A 19,842-nucleotide genomic window follows, 5' to 3' on the forward strand; every position below is an offset into this window, starting at 1 on the left:
ATTAAACATTTTTCCTTTTGTTTACCACAATCCACATCTGTGTGTCTGCATTTGGGTCCTCATGCTCCTATTCACTACACATGATAATGTCCCCCTTTCATACAGACAGTGAAAAGGCTATTGAGAAATCACCAGCCTTTGACGTGATAATCATTCAGCCTTTTGAACAGACTAATTCTGTTGCTTGCTTTGTTATTTTCTTCAGTGGTTTGAGGGTCTGATCCTATCTAAGCTGTCTAAGAACTCTGAATCAAGAAAATGCAAATCGAATTCCAAGTTGTTACATTATTTCAAGCCCACAGAGCCCAAAAGCCTGAGAACAAAGTTCAATGTAATCAACAAACTCTGATTACATTGATTTAATTAATTTGATGTGTCCATAACCTAAAATATATTTTTGTTTGTTTGCTTTGGCCCCTTTTTCTGTTCAATTTTTCTTCCCACCTCTGTATCTAGATGTGGACAGTAACAAAGTACAAATACCTTGTTACTGTACTTAAGTACAATTTTTAGGAATCTTTACTTTCCTTGAGTAGTTATTTTTTGTGTACTTTTTACTTTTACTCCCTACATTTTTAAACAAATATCTGTACTTTCTACTTCTTACATTTTCAAAACAGGCTCATTACTTCTGGTTAAATGCATTTGGGTTGAATTATTATTTCGTCACTGTGACGAGACATCAAACCCATGTAAGCTCAAACAGTAACACAGGAAAGGGATTTTTGTTTGTTTATTAATCACCAGGATGATGCATAAAAAGAGATTACATGTGCCAGAGGGGTTAAAAGTGGGACAGTGTTTTGTTTTTGTTTTGTTTTTTTGTTTATTTACTGACACAACACTGGAATGACTGCAAGTTTCCATAAGTTGCGGTTGCGGTACCTTGGCAACTAGCTCGCCCTACTGAAGAGAAGAGAGCATAAAGGGAGTGACTTTTTTTTAAGTGGCATGTTTGTTTAAATAAATTGTTTCTATCTGTTCAACAAACATCAGCAAACACACAAACTGTGTGCAGTTTGTCAAAGAGTGTGTTGCTAGCTAAAGCTTCAGAGCTAACTTCGCTCAGAGATGGAGTGTACATTTGTACATGTGACATTATGTTCTTTCATATTGTGAAATATGCTGCAAAACAAAATGAGGTAGACTAACTGCTATGTAAAGGCTGCATAAGAATACTCTGGAGTGTAGTGCAGGATAAACAGGTTAGTTTACTGTACTGTGATAGATTTAAAGTAAAGAACAGTGTGACTGGTGCACAGTGGCTATGGTTTCATGGTCAGAGTGTAGCAGAGATAAGATGGGGCCTAATTATTTAAGACCTTGTATGTGACAAGCAGGATTTTGACTTCAATACTGAATTTAACATAGTGCCAATGAAGGAAAGTCAACATAGAAGAAATATGCTCTCTCTTTCTAGTCCCTGTCAGTACTCTTGCTGGAGCATTTTGTATTAACTGAAGGCCTTTCAGGGAGTTTTTAGGACATCCTGATAATAACAAATTACTGTAGTCTAAAGTAGAAGCAATAAATGCATATTGAGTAACTCCAGTTAGTATTGCCCGGCTCTGTAGAATTCTGTTGTTTTCCAGCCTTGCTTTGGAGTAACCCTCGTCTCTGTGATTAGGTTTTCTGGATCTGCCTGTATCGTGACCCCTGAATTAAGAAGCAGAAGGTTAGAGGCCATCAAGGTCTTTATGTCTTTAAGACATTCCTGCAGTTTAACTAATTGGTGTGTTTTATCTGGCTTCATGGATAGATAAAGTTGTGTCATTTGCATAGCAATAAAAAATTATGCTATGTCTTCTAATGATGCTGCCTAAGGGAAGCATGTATAGTGTAAATAGAATTGGTCCTAGCACTGAACCCTGTGGAACTCCATAATTAACCTCAGTGTGTGAAGAGGACTCTCCATTTACATGAACAAATTGGAGTCTATTAGATAGATATGATACAAACCACTGCAGTGCAGTACCTGTAATACCTACAGCATGTTCTAATCGCTCTAATAGGATATTATGGTCAACAGTATCGAACGCTGCACTGAGGTCTAGCAGGACAAGCACAGAGATGAGTCCACTGTCAGAGGCCATAAGAAGATCATTTGTAACCTTCACTAAAGCTGTTTCTGTGCTGTGATGAGCTCTGAAACCTGACTGAAACTCTTCAAATAAACCATTCCTCTGCAGATGATCTGTTAGCTGTGTGACAACTACTCTTTCAAGGATTTTTGATATGAAAGGAAGGTTGGAGATTGGCCTATAATTAGAGATAGGTTGATCATTTTCAAGATTCAAGCATTAATTAATAGTAGGACTTTTTTGAGCAGTCTTGTAGGAATGGGTCCAAAAAGACATGTTGATGGTTTGGAGGAAAAAGACTAAATGAATATCCATGGTACTGAAAGTAGCTCAGAATCAGAATCAGATTCTGTAGATAATGTTAATATTAAATCTGTGAGATAATTATGAGTGATTTTTTCTCTAATGGCTAAAATTTTATTTCGCAAGATCATTACTAGTTAAGGTTCAAGAAATAGTTGGCTCAACAGAGCTTTGACTTTTTGTCAGCCTGGCTACAGTGCTAAAGAGAAACCTAAAGTTGTTCTCATTTCTTCAATCAGTGATGAAAAGTAAGAGGTTCTGGCTTTACGGAGGGCTTTCTTATAAAGCAACACGCTGTTTTTTTTGTGGTTGTGGTGTTTGCTCACACTTTTATTCCACAGCATTGTGCCGAAATCCCAGTGCTGTCCAAACCGTGCTGCTATGATTGCACTCTGTAGTAATGACACTGTATGTCAATGTTGTAGCCTGGAGGAAGTGTTTCCTGCCAGGACTTTAAAATCATGTGTCACAGCCTGTGTTGTGAAACTCCTGTTGAGGTTTATATTTAGCAGCCTACGTGCTGTCCATGTAGTCGTGATCTATCTGCAAGCAGCAGGGATACCAGAGAAATCTATGGAAATATGCTTTTATTAGCTATTCTTTTATCTTCCTTTGTTTTAATGAAACAGAGTTCACATTAACACAATCTGAAAGAATACGATACATAGAATCAGACCAGGAGTGACATGTTTAGCCGCATGTTCTCCTTAAATTGCTGGCTGTCTGAGTGGTGTCCCAGAAACGATGTGGGCTTCATAGATAATTGGCAAACCTTCTGGAGGAAACCTGGTCTTGTTAGTAGAGACGGCATCCATCCCACTTTGGATGGAGCGGCTCTCATTTCTCGAAATATGGACAAATTTATTAAACCCCCCAAAATATGACTATCCAGAGTTGGGACCAGGAAGCAGAGTTGCAGTCTTACACGCCTCTCTGCAGCTTCTCTCCTCCTGCTACCCCCCCCAAAAACCCATCTCCATAGAGACTGTGTCAGCTTCCAAAAAGACAAAAAACAAACTAAAAACCAGCAACAAAAATCACAAAGAAAGAACAATACAGTATCCACATGTGAACCAAAGAGTAAAACAGTGAAATGTGGATTATTAAATATTAGGTCTCTCTCCTCCAAGTCTCTGTTAGTACATGACTTAATAATTGATCAACAAATCAATTTACTCTGCCTTACAGAAACCTGGTTGCAGCAGGATGATTATGTTAGTTTAAATGAATCAACACCCCCGAGTCATTCTAACTACCAGAAATCTCGAAGTACAGGCCGAGGGGGAGGTGTGGCAGCAATTTTTCACACCAGCCTATTAATTAACGAAAGACCAAGACAGACTTTTAATTCATTTGAAAGCCTGATGCTTAGCCTCGTCCACCCCAGCTGTAAAACTCAGAAACCAGTCTTACTTGTTATCATCTATCGTCCACCTGGGCCTTACACAGAGTTTGTCTGATTTCTCAGACTTTATATCTAATTTAGTGCTCAGCTCAGATAAAATAATTATTGTGGGTGATTTTAACATCCATGTAGATGCTAAAAATGACAGCCTCAACATGGCATTTAATCTGTTATTAGACTCAATTGGCTTCTCTCAAAATGCAAAAGAACCCACCCACCACTTTAATCACTCTCTAGATCTTGTTTTAACATATGGCATAGAAACTGAACATTTAACAGTGTTTCCTGAAAACCCTCTCCTGTCTGATCATTTCCTGATAACATTTACATTTACAGTAATTGATTACACAGCAGTGGAGAGTAGGCTTTATCACAGTAGATGTCTTTCTGAAAGCACTGTAACTAAGTTTAAGAATATAATCCACCCACTGTTATCATCTCCAATGCCCTGTACCAACATAGAGCAGAGCAGCTATCTGAACGCTACTCCAACAGAGGTCGATTATCTTGTTAATAATTTTACCTCCTCACTGCGTACGACTCTGGATACTGTAGCTCCTGTGAAAACTAAGGTCTCTAATCAGAAGTACCTGACTCCGTGGTATAATTCTCAAACACGTAGCCTAAAGCAGATGACTCGTAAGCTGGAGAGGAAATGGCGTGTCACAAATTTAGAGGATCATCATTTAGCCTGGAGAAATAGTTTGTTGCTTTATAAGAAAGTCCTCCGCAAAGCCAGAACATCTTACTATTCATCACTGATTGAAGAAAATAAGAACAACCCCAGGTTTCTCTTCAGCACTGTAGCCAGGCTGACAAAAAGTCAGAGCTCTGTTGAGCCAACCATCCCTCTAACGTTAACTAGTAATGACTTCATGAACTTCTTCACAAATAAAATTTTTATCATTAGAGAAAAAATTACCAGTAATCATCCCACAGATGTAATACTATCTACAGCTACTCTTAGTACCATCGATGTTAAGTTAGACTCTTTTTCTCTAATTGATCTTCCTGAGTTAACTTCAACAATTACTTCCTCCAAACCATCAACATGTCTTTTAGACCCCATTCCTACAAAACTGCTCAAAGAAGTCCTGCCATTAATTAATTCTTCGATCTTAAATATGATCAACCTATCTCTAATGATCGGCTATGTACCACAGGCCTTCAAGCTGGCTGTAGTTAAACCTTTACTCAAAAAGCCATCTCTAGACCCAGCAGTCTTAGCTAGTTATAGGCCAATCTCCAACCTTCCTTTCATATCAAAAATCCTTGAAAGAGTAGTTGTCACACAGCTAACAGATCATCTGCAGAGGAATGGTTTATTTGAAGAGTTTCAGTCAGGTTTCAGAGCTCATCACAGCACAGAAACAGCTTTAGTGAAGGTTACAAATGATCTTCTTATGGCCTCTGACAGTGGACTCATCTCTGTGCTTGTCCTGCTAGACCTTAGTGCAGCATTCGATACTGTCGACCATAATATCCTATTAGAGCGATTAGAACATGCTGTAGGTATTACAGGTACTGCACTGCAGTGGTTTGTATCATATCTATCTAATAGACTCCAATTTGTTCATGTAAATGGAGAGTCCTCTTCACACACTGAGGTTAACTATGGAGTTCCACAGGGTTCAGTGCTAGGACCAATTCTGTTTACATTATACATGCTTCCCTTAGGCAGCATCATTAGAAGACATAGCATAAATTTTCACTGCTATGCAGATGACACCCAGCTCTATCTGTCCATAAAGCCAGATAACACACACCAATTAGTTAAACTGCAGGAATGTCTTAAAGACATAAAGACCTGGATGGCCACTAACTTTCTGCTTCTTAATTCAGATAAAACTGAGGTTATTGTACTCGGCCCAGATTCTTACTCTGGATGGCATTGCCTTGGCCTCCAGTCAGTGTTGCCAACTCCTCAGTAAGGAAAATCGCTATTGGCTGTCCTAGAAGTCGCTAAATGACGTCATCGCCTAATTTGCATAATTGGTCATGCTAATCTAATTGTAACCTATGTTGTTGGAGAGAGAAATAACATCGTGGAAGAGACATAAAGTGAGTAAAAAACGTCCTAAATGCATTTAGAGTTTATTTAGAACTACAAATTAAAGTTCTTTTAGCAATTATTGTTTTTTTTAATGTCATAATTCCAACCCTGCTCCTTTACCCGGGCTTGGACCGGCACTCTGGTGGAGTTACTTTGTGTGTGTGTGTTTATAAGTAGTTTTAAACCTTGTGATCCACAAAACAGCATAAGAGAAAAAGAGTAAAAGAAGAACTGACTGCGTTACAGCACCCGCTGCTTGTTGAGAGTAAAAGCGATATGTGTTTTCACGTCTTTTTTAGCGACTTTTTTCCCATCCATCCATCCATCCATCCATCCAAATCGCTAAGGGGTCTGAAAACTCGCTAAATATAGCGACAAAGTCGCTAAGTTGGCAACACTGCCTCCAGTAACTCTGTGAGGAACCTTGGAGTTATTTGTGACCAGGACATGTCCTTCAACACACATATTAAACAAATATGTAAGACTGCGTTCTTCCATTTGCGCAACATCTCTAAAGTTAGAAATATCCTGTCTCAGAGTGACGCTGAAAAACTAGTTCATGCATTTATTACTTCCAGGCTGGACTACTGCAATTCATTATTATCAGGATGTCCAAAAAACTCACTGAAAAGCCTTCAACTAATCCAAAATGCTGCAGCAAGAGTACTGACAGGGACTAGAAAGAGAGAGCATATTTCTCCTGTTTTGGCTTCCCTTCATTGGCTTCCTGTTAAATCCAGAATTGAATTCAAAATCCTGCTCCTCACATACAAGGTCTTAAATAATCAGGCCCCATCTTATCTTAATGACCTTGTAGTACCATATCACCCTATTAGAGCACTTCGCTCTCGCTCTGCAGGCCTACTTGTTGTTCCTAGAGTATTTAAAAGTAGAATGGGAGGGAGAGCCTTCAGTTTTCAGGCCCCTCTTCTGTGGAACCAGCTTCCAGTTTGGATTCGGGAGACAGACACTATCTCTACTTTTAAGATTAGGCTTAAAACTTTCCTTTTTGCTAAAGCATATAGTTAGGGCTGGACCAGGTGACCCTGAATCCTCCCTTAGTTATGCTGCAATAGACATAGGCTGCCGGGGATTCCCATGATGCATTGAGTTTTTCCTTTCCAGTCACCTTTCTCACTCACTATGTGTTAATAGACCTCTCTGCATTGAATCATATCTGTTATTAACCTCTGTGTCTCTTCCACAGCATGTCTTTCATCCTGTCTTCCTTCTCTCACCCGCAGCAGATGGCCCCGCCCCTCCCTGAGCCTGGTTCTGCCGGAGGTTTCTTCCTTTTAAAAGGGAGTTTTTCCTTCCCACTGTCGCCAAAGTGCTTGCTCATAGGGGGTCACATGATTGTTGGGTTTTTCTCTGAATCTATGAAGCGCCTTGAGGCAACTTTTGTTGTGATTTGGCGCTATATAAATAAAATTGAATTGAATAGAATAGGATACGTGTTTAAATGTGCTATATGAATAAAATCACTAGACTGTAACCTGCACATTTAACTCTGCCAAGAAGGGTATGCTTTTGGTAGCATTTTGTCCACCAGTGTCATTCTGTCTGTAAACACAACAGCTCGAAAAGTTCCATTAAAATTTTCTTCCATACACCGATGACTTCAAGGTCAACATGATTTATTCATGGAAAACTGTCAAAAAGCCTTCTAAGTTAGAATCTACAATTCTTACAAGTGTGATGTGTATTCTCAATGTATAGAAAATACCCTATAAAGTTTAAATTTCATGTCACGTTTGACTTTTGACCTCACTTTTACATTTCAACACTTTTCTTTGAAGCTGACCCCAAAATGTGTTATATCTCTAAAGAAAGTATTGTCCACACTGACAATGAGCTGCGTAGTTAGTTAGAAATGCACTACAGCATAATATTATATAATAAGCTAAGTTATTCATGTCTGTTTATTTACATATCCATACATTTTATCCATTACCTGCTCCTACATAATGTTTCTGTACACAAACCTCTGTCATGCTATCCTTATCTGATTTTTACAGCAATACAAACTTCTTGAAGTACATTTAAAAATAACAGAGAAGCCTAAATGAATAAATGCAAAATGCAATACTGTTCCTTTAACCGGGGATGCTGCTCAGAGAATGAGCTGCCCTAGTGGAGGTTTGCACTTTGGTGGTGCTTCTTGTTTATTTTTATTTTCAGGTTAGTTACACCAAAATTTCAGACTTGGCATTAATAACACGTCCTTCACAGTCCCAAACAAACACAGTCTTTGCCCCAGATTTAGTTTGCTGCAAAAATTGCTCACTCAATTTCTGATACAGGATTAGTCAGCAGACAATACAAGGAAACTTTTTATGATAACTGATATGGTGACATGTTGTAATAACCATTGCTAATAAACAGAAAACTGAATATGTTGTGAACTAATAATATGTTGGCACTCACTAATGATTATTGTACATTAATGTGTTTAAATGCAGTGGTCAAACACATGTAGATATACATGGTGAGTGTTAAAACTGAAATGAATTATTTCATTAAAGTGAAAAAGAGTCTTACTAAAATCAGCTTCGACTTTACATACTACTGGACCGATTATTATTTTATTGCTTGCCAACAGTAAAATAACCATCGCTCATGATATCGGTTATTACAAGGTGTGATTACCAGCTCCATGCGTCTGCGGCTGCTCTCCTGCTCTGCCTGGCTCAGCTCCTCCATCTCCAGTCTCATGTCCTGCACACGCTGCTGGTAATAGCGGGCATTCTCTCTCTCCCGAGCCTCGGCCTGTGCGCTCTGCTCCAGCTCCTCTCCCAGACGAACCACGCTGTCCCTCAACCGCAGCACCAGCACCTAAGGGAGACGTAGGAGCTGCAGGCATGTTCTCGCATGGTAACAAGTGTAGATGAATCATCCGAGCTTACCTCAAACCTCTTCACTTGCCCTCTCTGAAACTCTAATTTATTTTCCAGGTCACGTACACGTGCCTCTTGTTTACTGACAATGCTGCGCCCCACAGTGGACGATTCCAGGAACTGCACCCTCGATACACACTGCTGGAGCTGAGTTGCAAGCCAAAAACATTTAGAGGATCAACGTGCAGATATATCAGAAAGCGTGAACGTGCTCCACCTGAAGCTGGCATGTGTATTCAGACTTGCAACAAGCAGGTTAAATGTTCCATGAATCCATCACAACCTCATCCCAGCTAATTTCAAAAGCACAATTGGTTCATAAACCCCCGAGTAATCCTTTTCATTTCTGACTGTCAAAGCAAAGATACCTCTTCTTGGAGAGACTGTTTCTGTTTCTTCACCTCCTCCAGTTCAGCTTGCAGTTCTCTGATCTGAGCAATATCACTGGAGGACTGAAGGGGACAAAGCAAGAGGAAGTCACCTGAAGTGAATCATGACTTAGGTCATCAACAGGATTTGAAAGATTTCAGCTAAAAAGCAGTACCTGCGCAATGAGCGCTTTGTGTTTCTTCATAAGTTCATTTAGGTCTTCCTGATCCTCTTCGAGCCTCTTCAACAGGTCCACCTTCTCCTGCTGCAGCAGAGCTAAGTTTTCATCCACCTGCACTCAGGAAGACAAAAACATAAGTGGAAGACTACTCCACACTCTTCATTTTTACTATTTAATCTAAAGAGTGTTTTCTGTACCCAAAATAAGAAGACAGAAAGTGATGAAATCACAAGTGACCCTGTCAAGTTTGCTTAGAATTAGTTATGTTTTTATTTAATTTCAAGTAATGTGCAGTTTTAGTATTACGTAAACGAAGTTAAGACAAGAAGACAAACAGTCTGTGTCTAAAGTTATGATGTCTGATTAAATATGCAATATTTACATTCAGGACCGTAAGTATCAAGCACATCAGAACACACTCACATCACCATGTTTTATTTTCCAGTTGCAAACACACACAGAGTGTGCAAAGCAAGTGAGATCACTAGAGTTGTACATTGTTTTTTCAGAGCTTAACAAGTCAGTAGACACAACAAAGAGTGCTTTCGCTTCTTTACCTTCCATGGGTCGCATGCCTGCCAATGCACAATAAAATAAAACTCTCACCACACTCTTCTGCTTGCAGATGTTTTCTAGCTCAGCCTGATTGTTGTCCAGCTCCTGGGAGAGAGTCGCCTGAATGCTCTCAGCCTCAAGTCGCCTTGCTTCGCTCTCCTCAAGCTAAATGGAGACATGGGAAGTGTTTCTCCAGCAGAGCAGCAGGTGACACTAGAGGTTTGTCAAGGTAAAGGTGAATGTAAAAGTGGATGTACCTGGAAGTGCAGATGCTCTATCTGGTCTTTACTGCTGTTGGGTAGGTTCTGCCCTGAGCTTTCCATAGTAGCAAGAAGAAGCTGGGCATCAGCCAGGAGGGCGTGAGTTCTCTTCAGATCTCTCCTTAGCTTCTTCTCTACATCAAAGTCTCTGTGCCCCACCTGTAAAGTGTGACACCTTAGAATAAAGCTCTTCTAAATGAATAACTGAATTAGTAAAAGTAACTCTATCCTATCTTTGATAGGTTCCAGGCACACATTCATTGAAGTCACAGGACATCACCGTGAACTCAAAATTAGAAGTGACATTCAGATTATTCAAATAGGGTGATTTTTACTAGTTTTGCACACTCACAAGTAGTTTTCATTGGGCATCATTCATATTCTATGTGTGTTTTTGTGCTTCTTTTTCAATCAGGGTCACTGCGAGTTGATCCTTCGGTTTCCTCTGTTTTAATTCAAATCTGCTTAATGTCTTAATACTACTATGCTGGTGATGCACTGTTTAACTTTTCATTTAACAACCTTAAATAACCTTAGAAAGTATCAAGTACAACTGCAATTGTAAGAATGTTCCAATGTTCCCTCTAAGCTGCGCGTGCAATTGCGCACTGCTGGCACGTCTCTGTGCACAGAAAATCTGTGTTGTGCACACACACACACACAAAAAAAATCTAACCTGAATTGAAATTAAAATTAATACGTTAACAATTCTGTTTTGCAGTGTTAGTCAGTAAGTGACTGGCTGCTCCAGTATGGGATTAGAACGATGCCACCTAATCCCATAGTCCAGCCAATGATGCGATTCACACTCATATATACGCAGCTAATCAACGTGGTTGACAGGCTATGACAGCATCCTTATGTGCCGACACCGGTGTTTTAGCTAGCAAAGCGGCGTGGCTGATGTGGAGTGAAGCCACTTAATGACAACGTGTACAACCACTGGAGATGTGAGCAGGACAGACGGAACAATTGACGGGAAAAGTGTGGACTTTATACCAGTTTTTAAATTGTGTTGATAGGCCACGTAAAACCAGAGTTGTCAAATCTTGTGTAGTTAGTGTGTAGCGTAGTCAATAGTTTTGTTGTGTGTGTCAGAACAATGAGGCGACTGCTGAATGTTACAGGTGTTACAGCAGTGATACATCTCCTGTTGTCAGGCCTGCAGGTACCAGGCTGTTGTTCTCCTTCATCTCATAGTGGACAGAAATTATTTTTTTGAGTGGCACAAATAATTTGTGTGGCATCAGATTTGATGCAGAACAGCTGATTGTTCTGTAAATAGTTTTAAATATTTAATTTAAAAAAACGCCTTGGCTGCATTTTTAGGTAAACAGCTGCAAAAAACTTTGTTGTTTGCATAACTCAGTTACTTTTTTGAAGAAGTAACTATATAATTAATTGCCCAACATTGGTGATTATATACTGTATTTTGCATGCAGAGAGTTACAGGACTCTCTCCCAGACCACAGACTCATACACATTATACAAGTCAGAGCAAAAAATAAATAAATACTACACAGGTCATGAACAAGATTTTTTTTACATTTTCATTGTAAGTGGGTTAAAGCATTTAATTAAAGGTAGTCTAACATAAATGTAAATGCTGTAATTTGATTATTTTAATAAACAATGTAACTTGGATGAATTCGATGCTGGCGTGACCACAGTGCACACATCTGCTGTTGCTCACAGTGGTCCAAGTGTCCGCTCAGGGAGTTTGTGTGTTCGCTCAGACACATGAAAAATTAGAGGGAACATTGATTGGGACACTGTAAAATATAAATATTGCAATGCAATGTCTGGATGCATGCTCAATCATCCAGGTAAAGAAATCCCAAAAATGATTCTGTTCATCTCGACATTATGTTTTCAATGGGAGAAATCTTTAGTCACATTTTACATATATGTTAAAAGGTAGATTTTCTCAAACTGAGAAAATTTAAGAAAAATGAAAGAAAAATATGAACTCCTTATGAAGTTGATGGCAGTAACACATCTCAAAAAAGTTTGGAAAGGAAATGGATGTGGTACTAAAGCAAAACAGCTGGAGGACGATTTTGCAACTAATCGGGTTGACTGGCAGCAGCTCAGTAACATGACTGGGTATAAAAAGAACATCTTAGTGAGGCAGAGTTACTTAGAAGTAAGCTTGGGAAGAGGCTCACCAGTCTGCAAAAAAAGTGCACACACAGTGCATACAAACAGTGGAACAAACAACCTGTGGCTTCTTCTCTGCATTTGGACAGCACAGTGAGCTATGTTCACAGACAGTGATTTCTCCAAGTCTTCCTGAGCTATGCACTATTTTCTATCACAGAATTGTGCCGCTTTTGTGATGGAAAGTAGTGCATGGCTCAGGCCTCAGCGCCATCTCCCATTAAGAATGACTGAAGTTGGGTAACCTAAGAGGCTAGCAACTTTTTTCTTTTTTCTCGTGGTTTGGGCATGCGCATCATGTATAAACCACCTTGGCCAAAATGTGTGATGTAGAGAAGATGGAGTGTAAAAAAGGTGTAACTCATTTAGTACATTAGCAAGGAAAAATGTAACCATGATGATCTCAATTTGTCTGCTCTAATAAAAGAGGCAACTGGACCAGATGCAGGCTCAGCAGCACTTTCAGATTCACACATTCTATGAGACACTCATTCCCACATTCAGAGACCAATTCCACTGTAGATATTAACAGTAAGCCATGTCGCACACTGCTCAAGTCTTTCGATTCAGCTAGTTATTTTTTATGGATATTTTTAATATACTTTTAAAAAAAATCAAGATTTAGGCCTGTGTTTCTGAGGTCATGAACAATTGTTTATTTTAGGTTTTTTTTCCAGAGATATATGGTCCTCACACGACAGCCAGTGCAAACATATGACTTTTAAAATACAATGCTGGACATAAAACAGAATAAAAAGTATTCCAAATAAGCTCAACCTTAAACATATGCAGCAGTAATATTAATCATTTCACACTGATGGGTAACATTATTATTTTTACTTTTGATCTCTGCACAATTTTCCAGTAATAGAGCTGTATGTGTACATGTAGTTGTTACCATGATGTCTGTAAATTTATTTTTTTTTGGAATGTATTAGATATTTGTTTAACCATAGTAGTAATAATATTTTACAATTCTTCAGCCAGGAAGGAATGCAGAAAGGTGAAGATGTCAATGTAGAGTGCAGACAAGCAGTGTGTGTGTGTGTGTGTGTGTGTGTGTGTGTGTGTGTGTGTGTGTGTGTGTGTGTGTGTGTGTGTGTGTGTGTGTGTGTGTTTTACCTGGTCACACAGAGTTGCAATGAGTCCTTCCAAGTCGTGCTTCTCATGAATCACCATCTGTTTCTCCTCATACTCCTGCTCCAGTTGCATTTCCAGCTGCCTCAGCTACACACACAGACACACGATGAATTTGTAAGTGTCAGGCGGTTCTGATTCAGTTTGTGATATTCATGGGGAGCTTGCTGGGATTAAGTAGCATCCCTGCTTTTTGTAGATGATTTGTTGGCTTCATCAGAGCATGGCCTTAGGCATACAGTGGTGCAGTTTATAGCCAAGTGTGATGTTTTGTGACTTTAGTATACCTTACAGTTTCCAGGAGCAACTAGTGATCCTGTAATAAAGGGTATCTATGATAAATGTTTAGCCACTAAGAGCTTTGTTTACTCGCTTTTAAAGCTAATGCTGCTGGAATAGGGCTTACAAAAATTTCAGAAGCTTCTTCTGCCCTGCCTATAGGAGCTGAGTTTAGTTTGTGTGGAAGAAGTTTTTATCATCTCTCCCAAAAGTCTTAATATGATGCTGAGGATAAGGCTTTTCTTACCAGGAATGATGATGTCAGCGCCTAAAGCAGAATTACTGCTCTGTAATATTTATGTGATAATCTTTCCCATGTGACTTGACTAATACTATACCGGCTGCCACAGAAACTGTGGCATCTGTTGGGATTTTCCCACACAAACATCTTTAGGGTTTACAGAGAATTTGTAAAAAAAAAAAAAAAAATCCCGTGAGCAGCAGTTCTCTATATGAAAATGTCTTGATGATGTCAGAAATCAGAGGAGAATGGTCAGACATTTTAACTACTTCACTTTGCACAGCATGATCAGTAATCAGGGAATGTCACAGTCCCGCGTTAGCGAGGAGGGAAAACCACTGGTGTCTGCAGTGCATTATAACTGCTGTTGTACAACTCTAGTGATCTCACTGAAAGAGCCTGTTTCTGTGGAAAACGTTCATTTTAAAGAATCTCTCATTTTAAGATCTGCTGGCAAAACTTCAACAAACTGTCTTGTATGTGATGAGCTTTATCCAACCTTAAAGTCATGTGGTTTTGCTGTTATTAAAAAATAAAACAAATTAAAAAAATATGTGTTTTTTAAGCATGTACAGTGGGGCAAAAAGTATTTAGTCAGCCACCGATTGTGCAAGTTCCCCCACCTAAAATGATGACAGAGGTCAGTAATTTGCACCAGAGGTACACTTCAACTGTGAGAGACAGAATGTGAAAAAAAAATCCATGAATCCACATGGTAGGATTTGTAAAGAATTTATTCGTAAATTAGGGTGGAAAATAAGTATTTGGTCAATAACAAAAATACAACTCAATACTTTGTAACATAACCTTTGTTGGCAATAACAGAGGTCAAACGTTTACTATAGGTCTTTACCAGGTTTGCACACACAGTAGCTGGTATTTTGGCCCATTCCTCCATGCAGATCTTCTCGAGAGCAGTGATGTTTTGGGGCTGTTGCCGAGCAACATGGACTTTCAACTCCCGCCACAGATTTTCTATGGGGTTGAGGTCTGGAGACTGGCTAGGCCACTCCAGGACTTTCAAATGCTTCTTACGGAGCCACTCCTTTGTTGCCCGGGCGGTGTGTTTTGGATCATTGTCATGTTGGAAGACCCAGCCTCGTTTCATCTTCAAAGTTCTCACTGATGGAAGGAGGTTTTGGCTCAAAATCTCACGATACATGGCCCCATTCATTCTGTCCTTAACACGGATCAGTCGTCCTGTCCCCTTGGCAGAAAAAGCCTGATGTTTCCACCCCCATGCTTCACAGTAGGTATGGTGTTCTTGGGATGCAACTCAGTATTCTTCTTCCTCCAAACACAACGAGTTGAGTTTATACCAAAAAGTTCTACTTTGGTTTCATCTGACCACATGACATTCTCCCAATCCTCTGCTGTATCATCCATGTGCTCTCTGGCAAACTTCAGACGGGCCTGGACATGCACTGGCTTCAGCAGCGGAACACGTCTGGCACTGCGGGATTTGATTCCCTGCCGTTGTAGTGTGTTACTGATGGTGACCTTTGTTACTTTGGTCCCAGCTCTCTGCAGGTCATTCACCAGGTCCCCCCGTGTGGTTCTGGGATCTTTGCTCACCGTTCTCATGATCATTTTGACCCCACGGGATGAGATCTTGCGTGGAGCCCCAGATCGAGGGAGATTATCAGTGGTCTTGTATGTCTTCCATTTTCTGATGATTGCTCCCACAGTTGATTTTTTCACACCAAGCTGCTTGCCTATTGTAGATTCACTCTTCCCAGTCTGGTGCAGGTCTACAATACTTTTCCTGGTGTCCTTCGAAAGCTCTTTGGTCTTGGCCTTGGCGGAGTTTGGAGTCTGACTGTTTGAGGCTGTGGACAGGTGTCTTTTATACAGATGATGAGTTCAAACAGGTGCCATTCATACAGGTAACGAGTGGGGGACAGAAAAGCTTCTTACAGAAGACGTTACAGGTCTGTGAGAGCCAGAGATTTTCCTTGTTTGAGGTGACCAAATACTTATTTTCCACCCTGATTTACGAATAAATTCTTTACAAATCCTACCATGTGAATTCATGGATTTTTTTTTCACATTCTGTCTCTCACAGTTGAAGTGTACCTCTGGTGCAAATTACTGACCTCTGTCATCATTTTAAGTGGGAGAACTTGCACAATCGGTGGCTGACTAAATACTTTTTTGCCCCACTGTATGTTAAAATGATTGGTTGTGAAACAGTCAGTTTGTAAGTGTATTTGTTAAACCCACTCGTCTCTGAGAGGACTTGTGGACATCCTCTAACTCCTCGTCTTTATCTTCCAACTCCTTTTGATGGATCTGCTTCATCCTTTCCACCTCTATCTCAAACCGCATGTGGATCTAAAGGACACGGACAAAGACAATGGTGAGGGAAGAAGCAGCAGGGACAGCAATATATTCTGTGTGTGCTGTATCACCTGTTGCTGCTGCTGTATTTTGGCAGTGAGCTTGGTGATTTCCTCTGCTTTCTCATTGACCTGGCTCTCCAGGAGGCGAAGCTGCTTCTTGAGGGCAGGCAGTGACTCTGAGGCAAGGTCAACAGGTAGGCTGAGGTCACGGATCTGAGCACACAGGTCCTCCTTCTGCTTCTGCAGACGGCTAACCTCTGCCTGGCTTTCCTGCACACATCCACACAACACTGGAGTTTCTCACTTTAAGACATTTCATTCTCATGCTCCTTTACAGATTTCATCTTTGTCCACTGGTCAGTGCAGCATCTTGGAAGTTGGCACAGGTTAGTCAGCATGAGCTAGCTCAAGGAGGTTTGGTAGGTTTTGCAATTTGGGATATGATCCAGAACACAATATCATGTAGGAACACAAACACGAAAAATCAAAATGCTGCTAAACCAACTAAACTAAACTATTTCTAACCTTTGGGACCGATGTAACTTTTCTTTGCCACAGCATAGTGATATCACCCTGAAAGTGAGAGTCAGATGCTTTGTAACTTTATCCTTAATCATTTGTTCTTTACTTTTATTTACATGTTCATAATGAAGACAGACATATACATGACAAGCTAATTGTTTCCTCAGCAGCAGGTCAGCCTTCATTCTGTACACATGTAGTGTCCAGGATCAACATTTGGGTCAGATGTGACGTTAACTCCACACAGTTCCTGTAACATAGCTGTCTCAGAGTCATCAACCTACAGTATGGTCTGTTTGATTTGATCAGAGCAACAGCCTATCATGAATTACATGTGACAGCTGTCATTTCCACATTACATTTGAGACTCTGTTCCAGGTTAACCTGTTGAATCAGTCTGTTTTTCTGTTGCACACTTTTGGATACTACTCCATAAAATCACATGTAAATCCACTAAATAATTCTGAAGACTATTTAATATTACATAGAGTCTACAGGTGTATGCAACAAAAGTGGCATCACCATCTGTTTGTGTATTTTGAATCTTCAGTGTAAGCACAGCTGATGCCATTATTTTTTAATGTTGCTTTGTGTTGTTTGTTAAGTCACAAACAACACAGTCCAGAGGTCGGTTTTAGAGGCTATCCAGTCAGGTGAGTTATTAAAAAGCTTAATTGGATTTTAGAGCTGTATAAAAGGGGCGACAAAGACCAAATCAGGATGATTTTTAATGTTGTTAAGCTTTTTAATATGGTACATTTGAGGTTTGATGCTTTTGGCATCTGCACAATTACTGAAGTAACCACAAACACATCATTACATGACATTACTGTGAAATAGCAGAAATCTTTTAATCAGTTCATATAAAAATCTACACACAGTCAACACAGAAGCCAACCCACCTGTTGGCTGCAGCGCAATTTGTATATTTCAGCTCCCAGCGCTGTGTTTTCCTGAAAGGCTTTGTCCTTCTGCTCTCGCTCACACTCAGCTTCCTCCAGAGCCTGAGTCAGCTTGTTATCAAACCTGTATGAACGCATACAAACAGCAGGAGGATTTTGTATTCACTATGATTACACATCATATTTGTAAAGAAGTATATATCGACAATTTTTGGCAGTGTATCACTTTTTGACACATCTCATTTGTTTGATGGCGGGAAAAGTGAAATTAACTTTATTAATTGAACAGGGGGATGTTCTGTGTTCTAGTAGTTGCAATTTCAGCAGAAAAGAAAAGAGACAAAGTCTTGATTCATAGTTAAATCTCCCTAGAATATTAAAGAAAAAGGGGGGAAAGCTAGAAGTTTTTTCCAACAGAAGAAAATAAAACAATAACAATAATATCAGAGGGTCAGAGGAAAATATTTTCTTGGAAGATATAATTATTATTAGTAATAGTAGTAGTAGTAAATAAACTCAGACAAATAATTCCACACAGGCACTCGAAGGAACCGACATTCAGAAACACACGACACAAGATAAAACTAAGGATTATACCAGAAATGCAGAAAAATACAAAGATACACAGCTGCATATTGATATGACAAATCATAATCTTAGCTGATATGAAAGAAAGTTATACAGCGTGGGGTTAAAACAAACCTTCTCTGCTTGCGGTCCAGTTCATGTATGCGGCTCTGCAGACTGTCGGTAAGGACCCGGGCATCCTGAAGGTCAGAGGTCAAATGACGACAGTGACGTTTCACCTCTGTCACACTCCTCCTGGACTGCTCCAGCTGGGCCTGCAATGTCGCCACCTTCACAAAAACAGAGTAACATTACAAATCATAACTTTAGTAATAATAAGTAACTTCAGAAACTAATCACCCATCAGTGCTCTGTTCACCTTTCAGCATCCTGTCTCACCTTGGCATCGAGCTCTTGTCGAGTTTGTCTTTCTGTCTCAAGTTTTTCCTCTGTCTGCTTCAGTCGTCTGCAAACAAATTCCATCTCTGTCTGGCAGCACTCCAGCTGCATGACCAGTTCAGTTTCTGCAAGATGTGCAGGAATGGATATGACTTCGTTGGAGTCACTTTATACGTTGTGACATTTCTCTATTTTAACACTAGATTTCATGTGTGATAAAATAAGATATTTATGAATAATTTGATTCATTTTTTGAGTTTTGCAGATTGTTCTTTTGGTGAGTTCAAATCAAATGGTAAATGGAATGGTACTTATATAACACCTGTTAGTCAATATGAACACTCAAACTCCTTTCTACTATACAGTGGGGCAAAAAAGTATTTAGTCAGCCACCGATTGTGCAAATTCCCCCACTTAAAATGATGACAGAGGTCAGTAATTTGCACCAGAGGTACACTTCAACTGTGAGAGACAGAATGTGAAAAAAAAATCCATGAATTCACATGGTAGGATTTGTAAAGAATTTACAAATCCTACCATGGACAACTCTTTACCTGTCACTGCTCCTCTCTGACTCTCCTTAGCCTGAGCTTTCTGCTTCTCCTCCTCCAGCTGCTTCTCCAGGGTCTCCATGGTCACTTTACACTGATCTAGGCGAGCCTATAGTTAAAAAAGTACCGAGGTAAGTAACAGGACTTGTAAACTGAGTAACAAGTAACAGGATTTTTTTGTCTTACCTGCAGGTCTTTGTTCTCCCTGCTGAGTCGAAGTCTCTCTGCCCTCTCCACATCCAGAGCCTGGCCCACGGCATCGCCGCGGAAACGCTCATCACTCAGTTCAGATGTCACAGCTGTAACCTGCACATAGATCACAACATGAGTTTGTTTGTGTGCATGTGTGTGTGTGTGTGTGTGTGTGTATAGGTGTGTCTGTGTGAGAATACAAACCTTGGTTTCCAGGCTGTCTGCAGTCTGCCTCAGCTCATTTCTCTCCTTCTCTGATTTCTCTAGGCGTCGTCTCAGAACTGATATTTCATCCTGACAAAATAGAAAACTCACTGTGACTGAAACATCATTGTGATTATTATCACTGTACACTCGTTCACTGAAACCAAAATCCACCTATTAGATGCTGGCACTGCTACAGCTCACTGAACTTCCATTATGAACACTACGCAGCCTTATAATTG

General features: G+C 39.9%; 1 protein-coding gene across 1 annotated transcript in view; it reads right to left on the reverse strand.

Moving 5' to 3' along the window:
• Positions 1–19,842, reverse strand: part of myo18b (myosin XVIIIB) — a 70,971-nt gene that overhangs the window by 21,682 nt on the left and 29,447 nt on the right. The window contains exons 25-39 of the mRNA XM_082538136.1: positions 19,601–19,690; positions 19,391–19,510; positions 19,208–19,313; positions 18,654–18,778; positions 18,390–18,544; positions 17,688–17,811; positions 16,333–16,533; positions 16,145–16,255; positions 13,387–13,491; positions 10,102–10,263; positions 9,896–10,009; positions 9,284–9,400; positions 9,108–9,191; positions 8,749–8,886; positions 8,492–8,677 (exon numbers count right to left, since the gene is read on the reverse strand). Of these exons, the coding sequence (XP_082394262.1) occupies positions 8,492–8,677; positions 8,749–8,886; positions 9,108–9,191; positions 9,284–9,400; positions 9,896–10,009; positions 10,102–10,263; positions 13,387–13,491; positions 16,145–16,255; positions 16,333–16,533; positions 17,688–17,811; positions 18,390–18,544; positions 18,654–18,778; positions 19,208–19,313; positions 19,391–19,510; positions 19,601–19,690 (1,938 nt within the window). The remainder of the gene's footprint in view (positions 1–8,491; positions 8,678–8,748; positions 8,887–9,107; positions 9,192–9,283; positions 9,401–9,895; positions 10,010–10,101; positions 10,264–13,386; positions 13,492–16,144; positions 16,256–16,332; positions 16,534–17,687; positions 17,812–18,389; positions 18,545–18,653; positions 18,779–19,207; positions 19,314–19,390; positions 19,511–19,600; positions 19,691–19,842) is intronic.

Source organism: Aulonocara stuartgranti (assembly GCF_965226115.1).
Source record: "Aulonocara stuartgranti genome assembly, chromosome: 7".
NCBI classification, from domain to species: Eukaryota; Metazoa; Chordata; class Actinopteri; order Cichliformes; family Cichlidae; genus Aulonocara; species Aulonocara stuartgranti.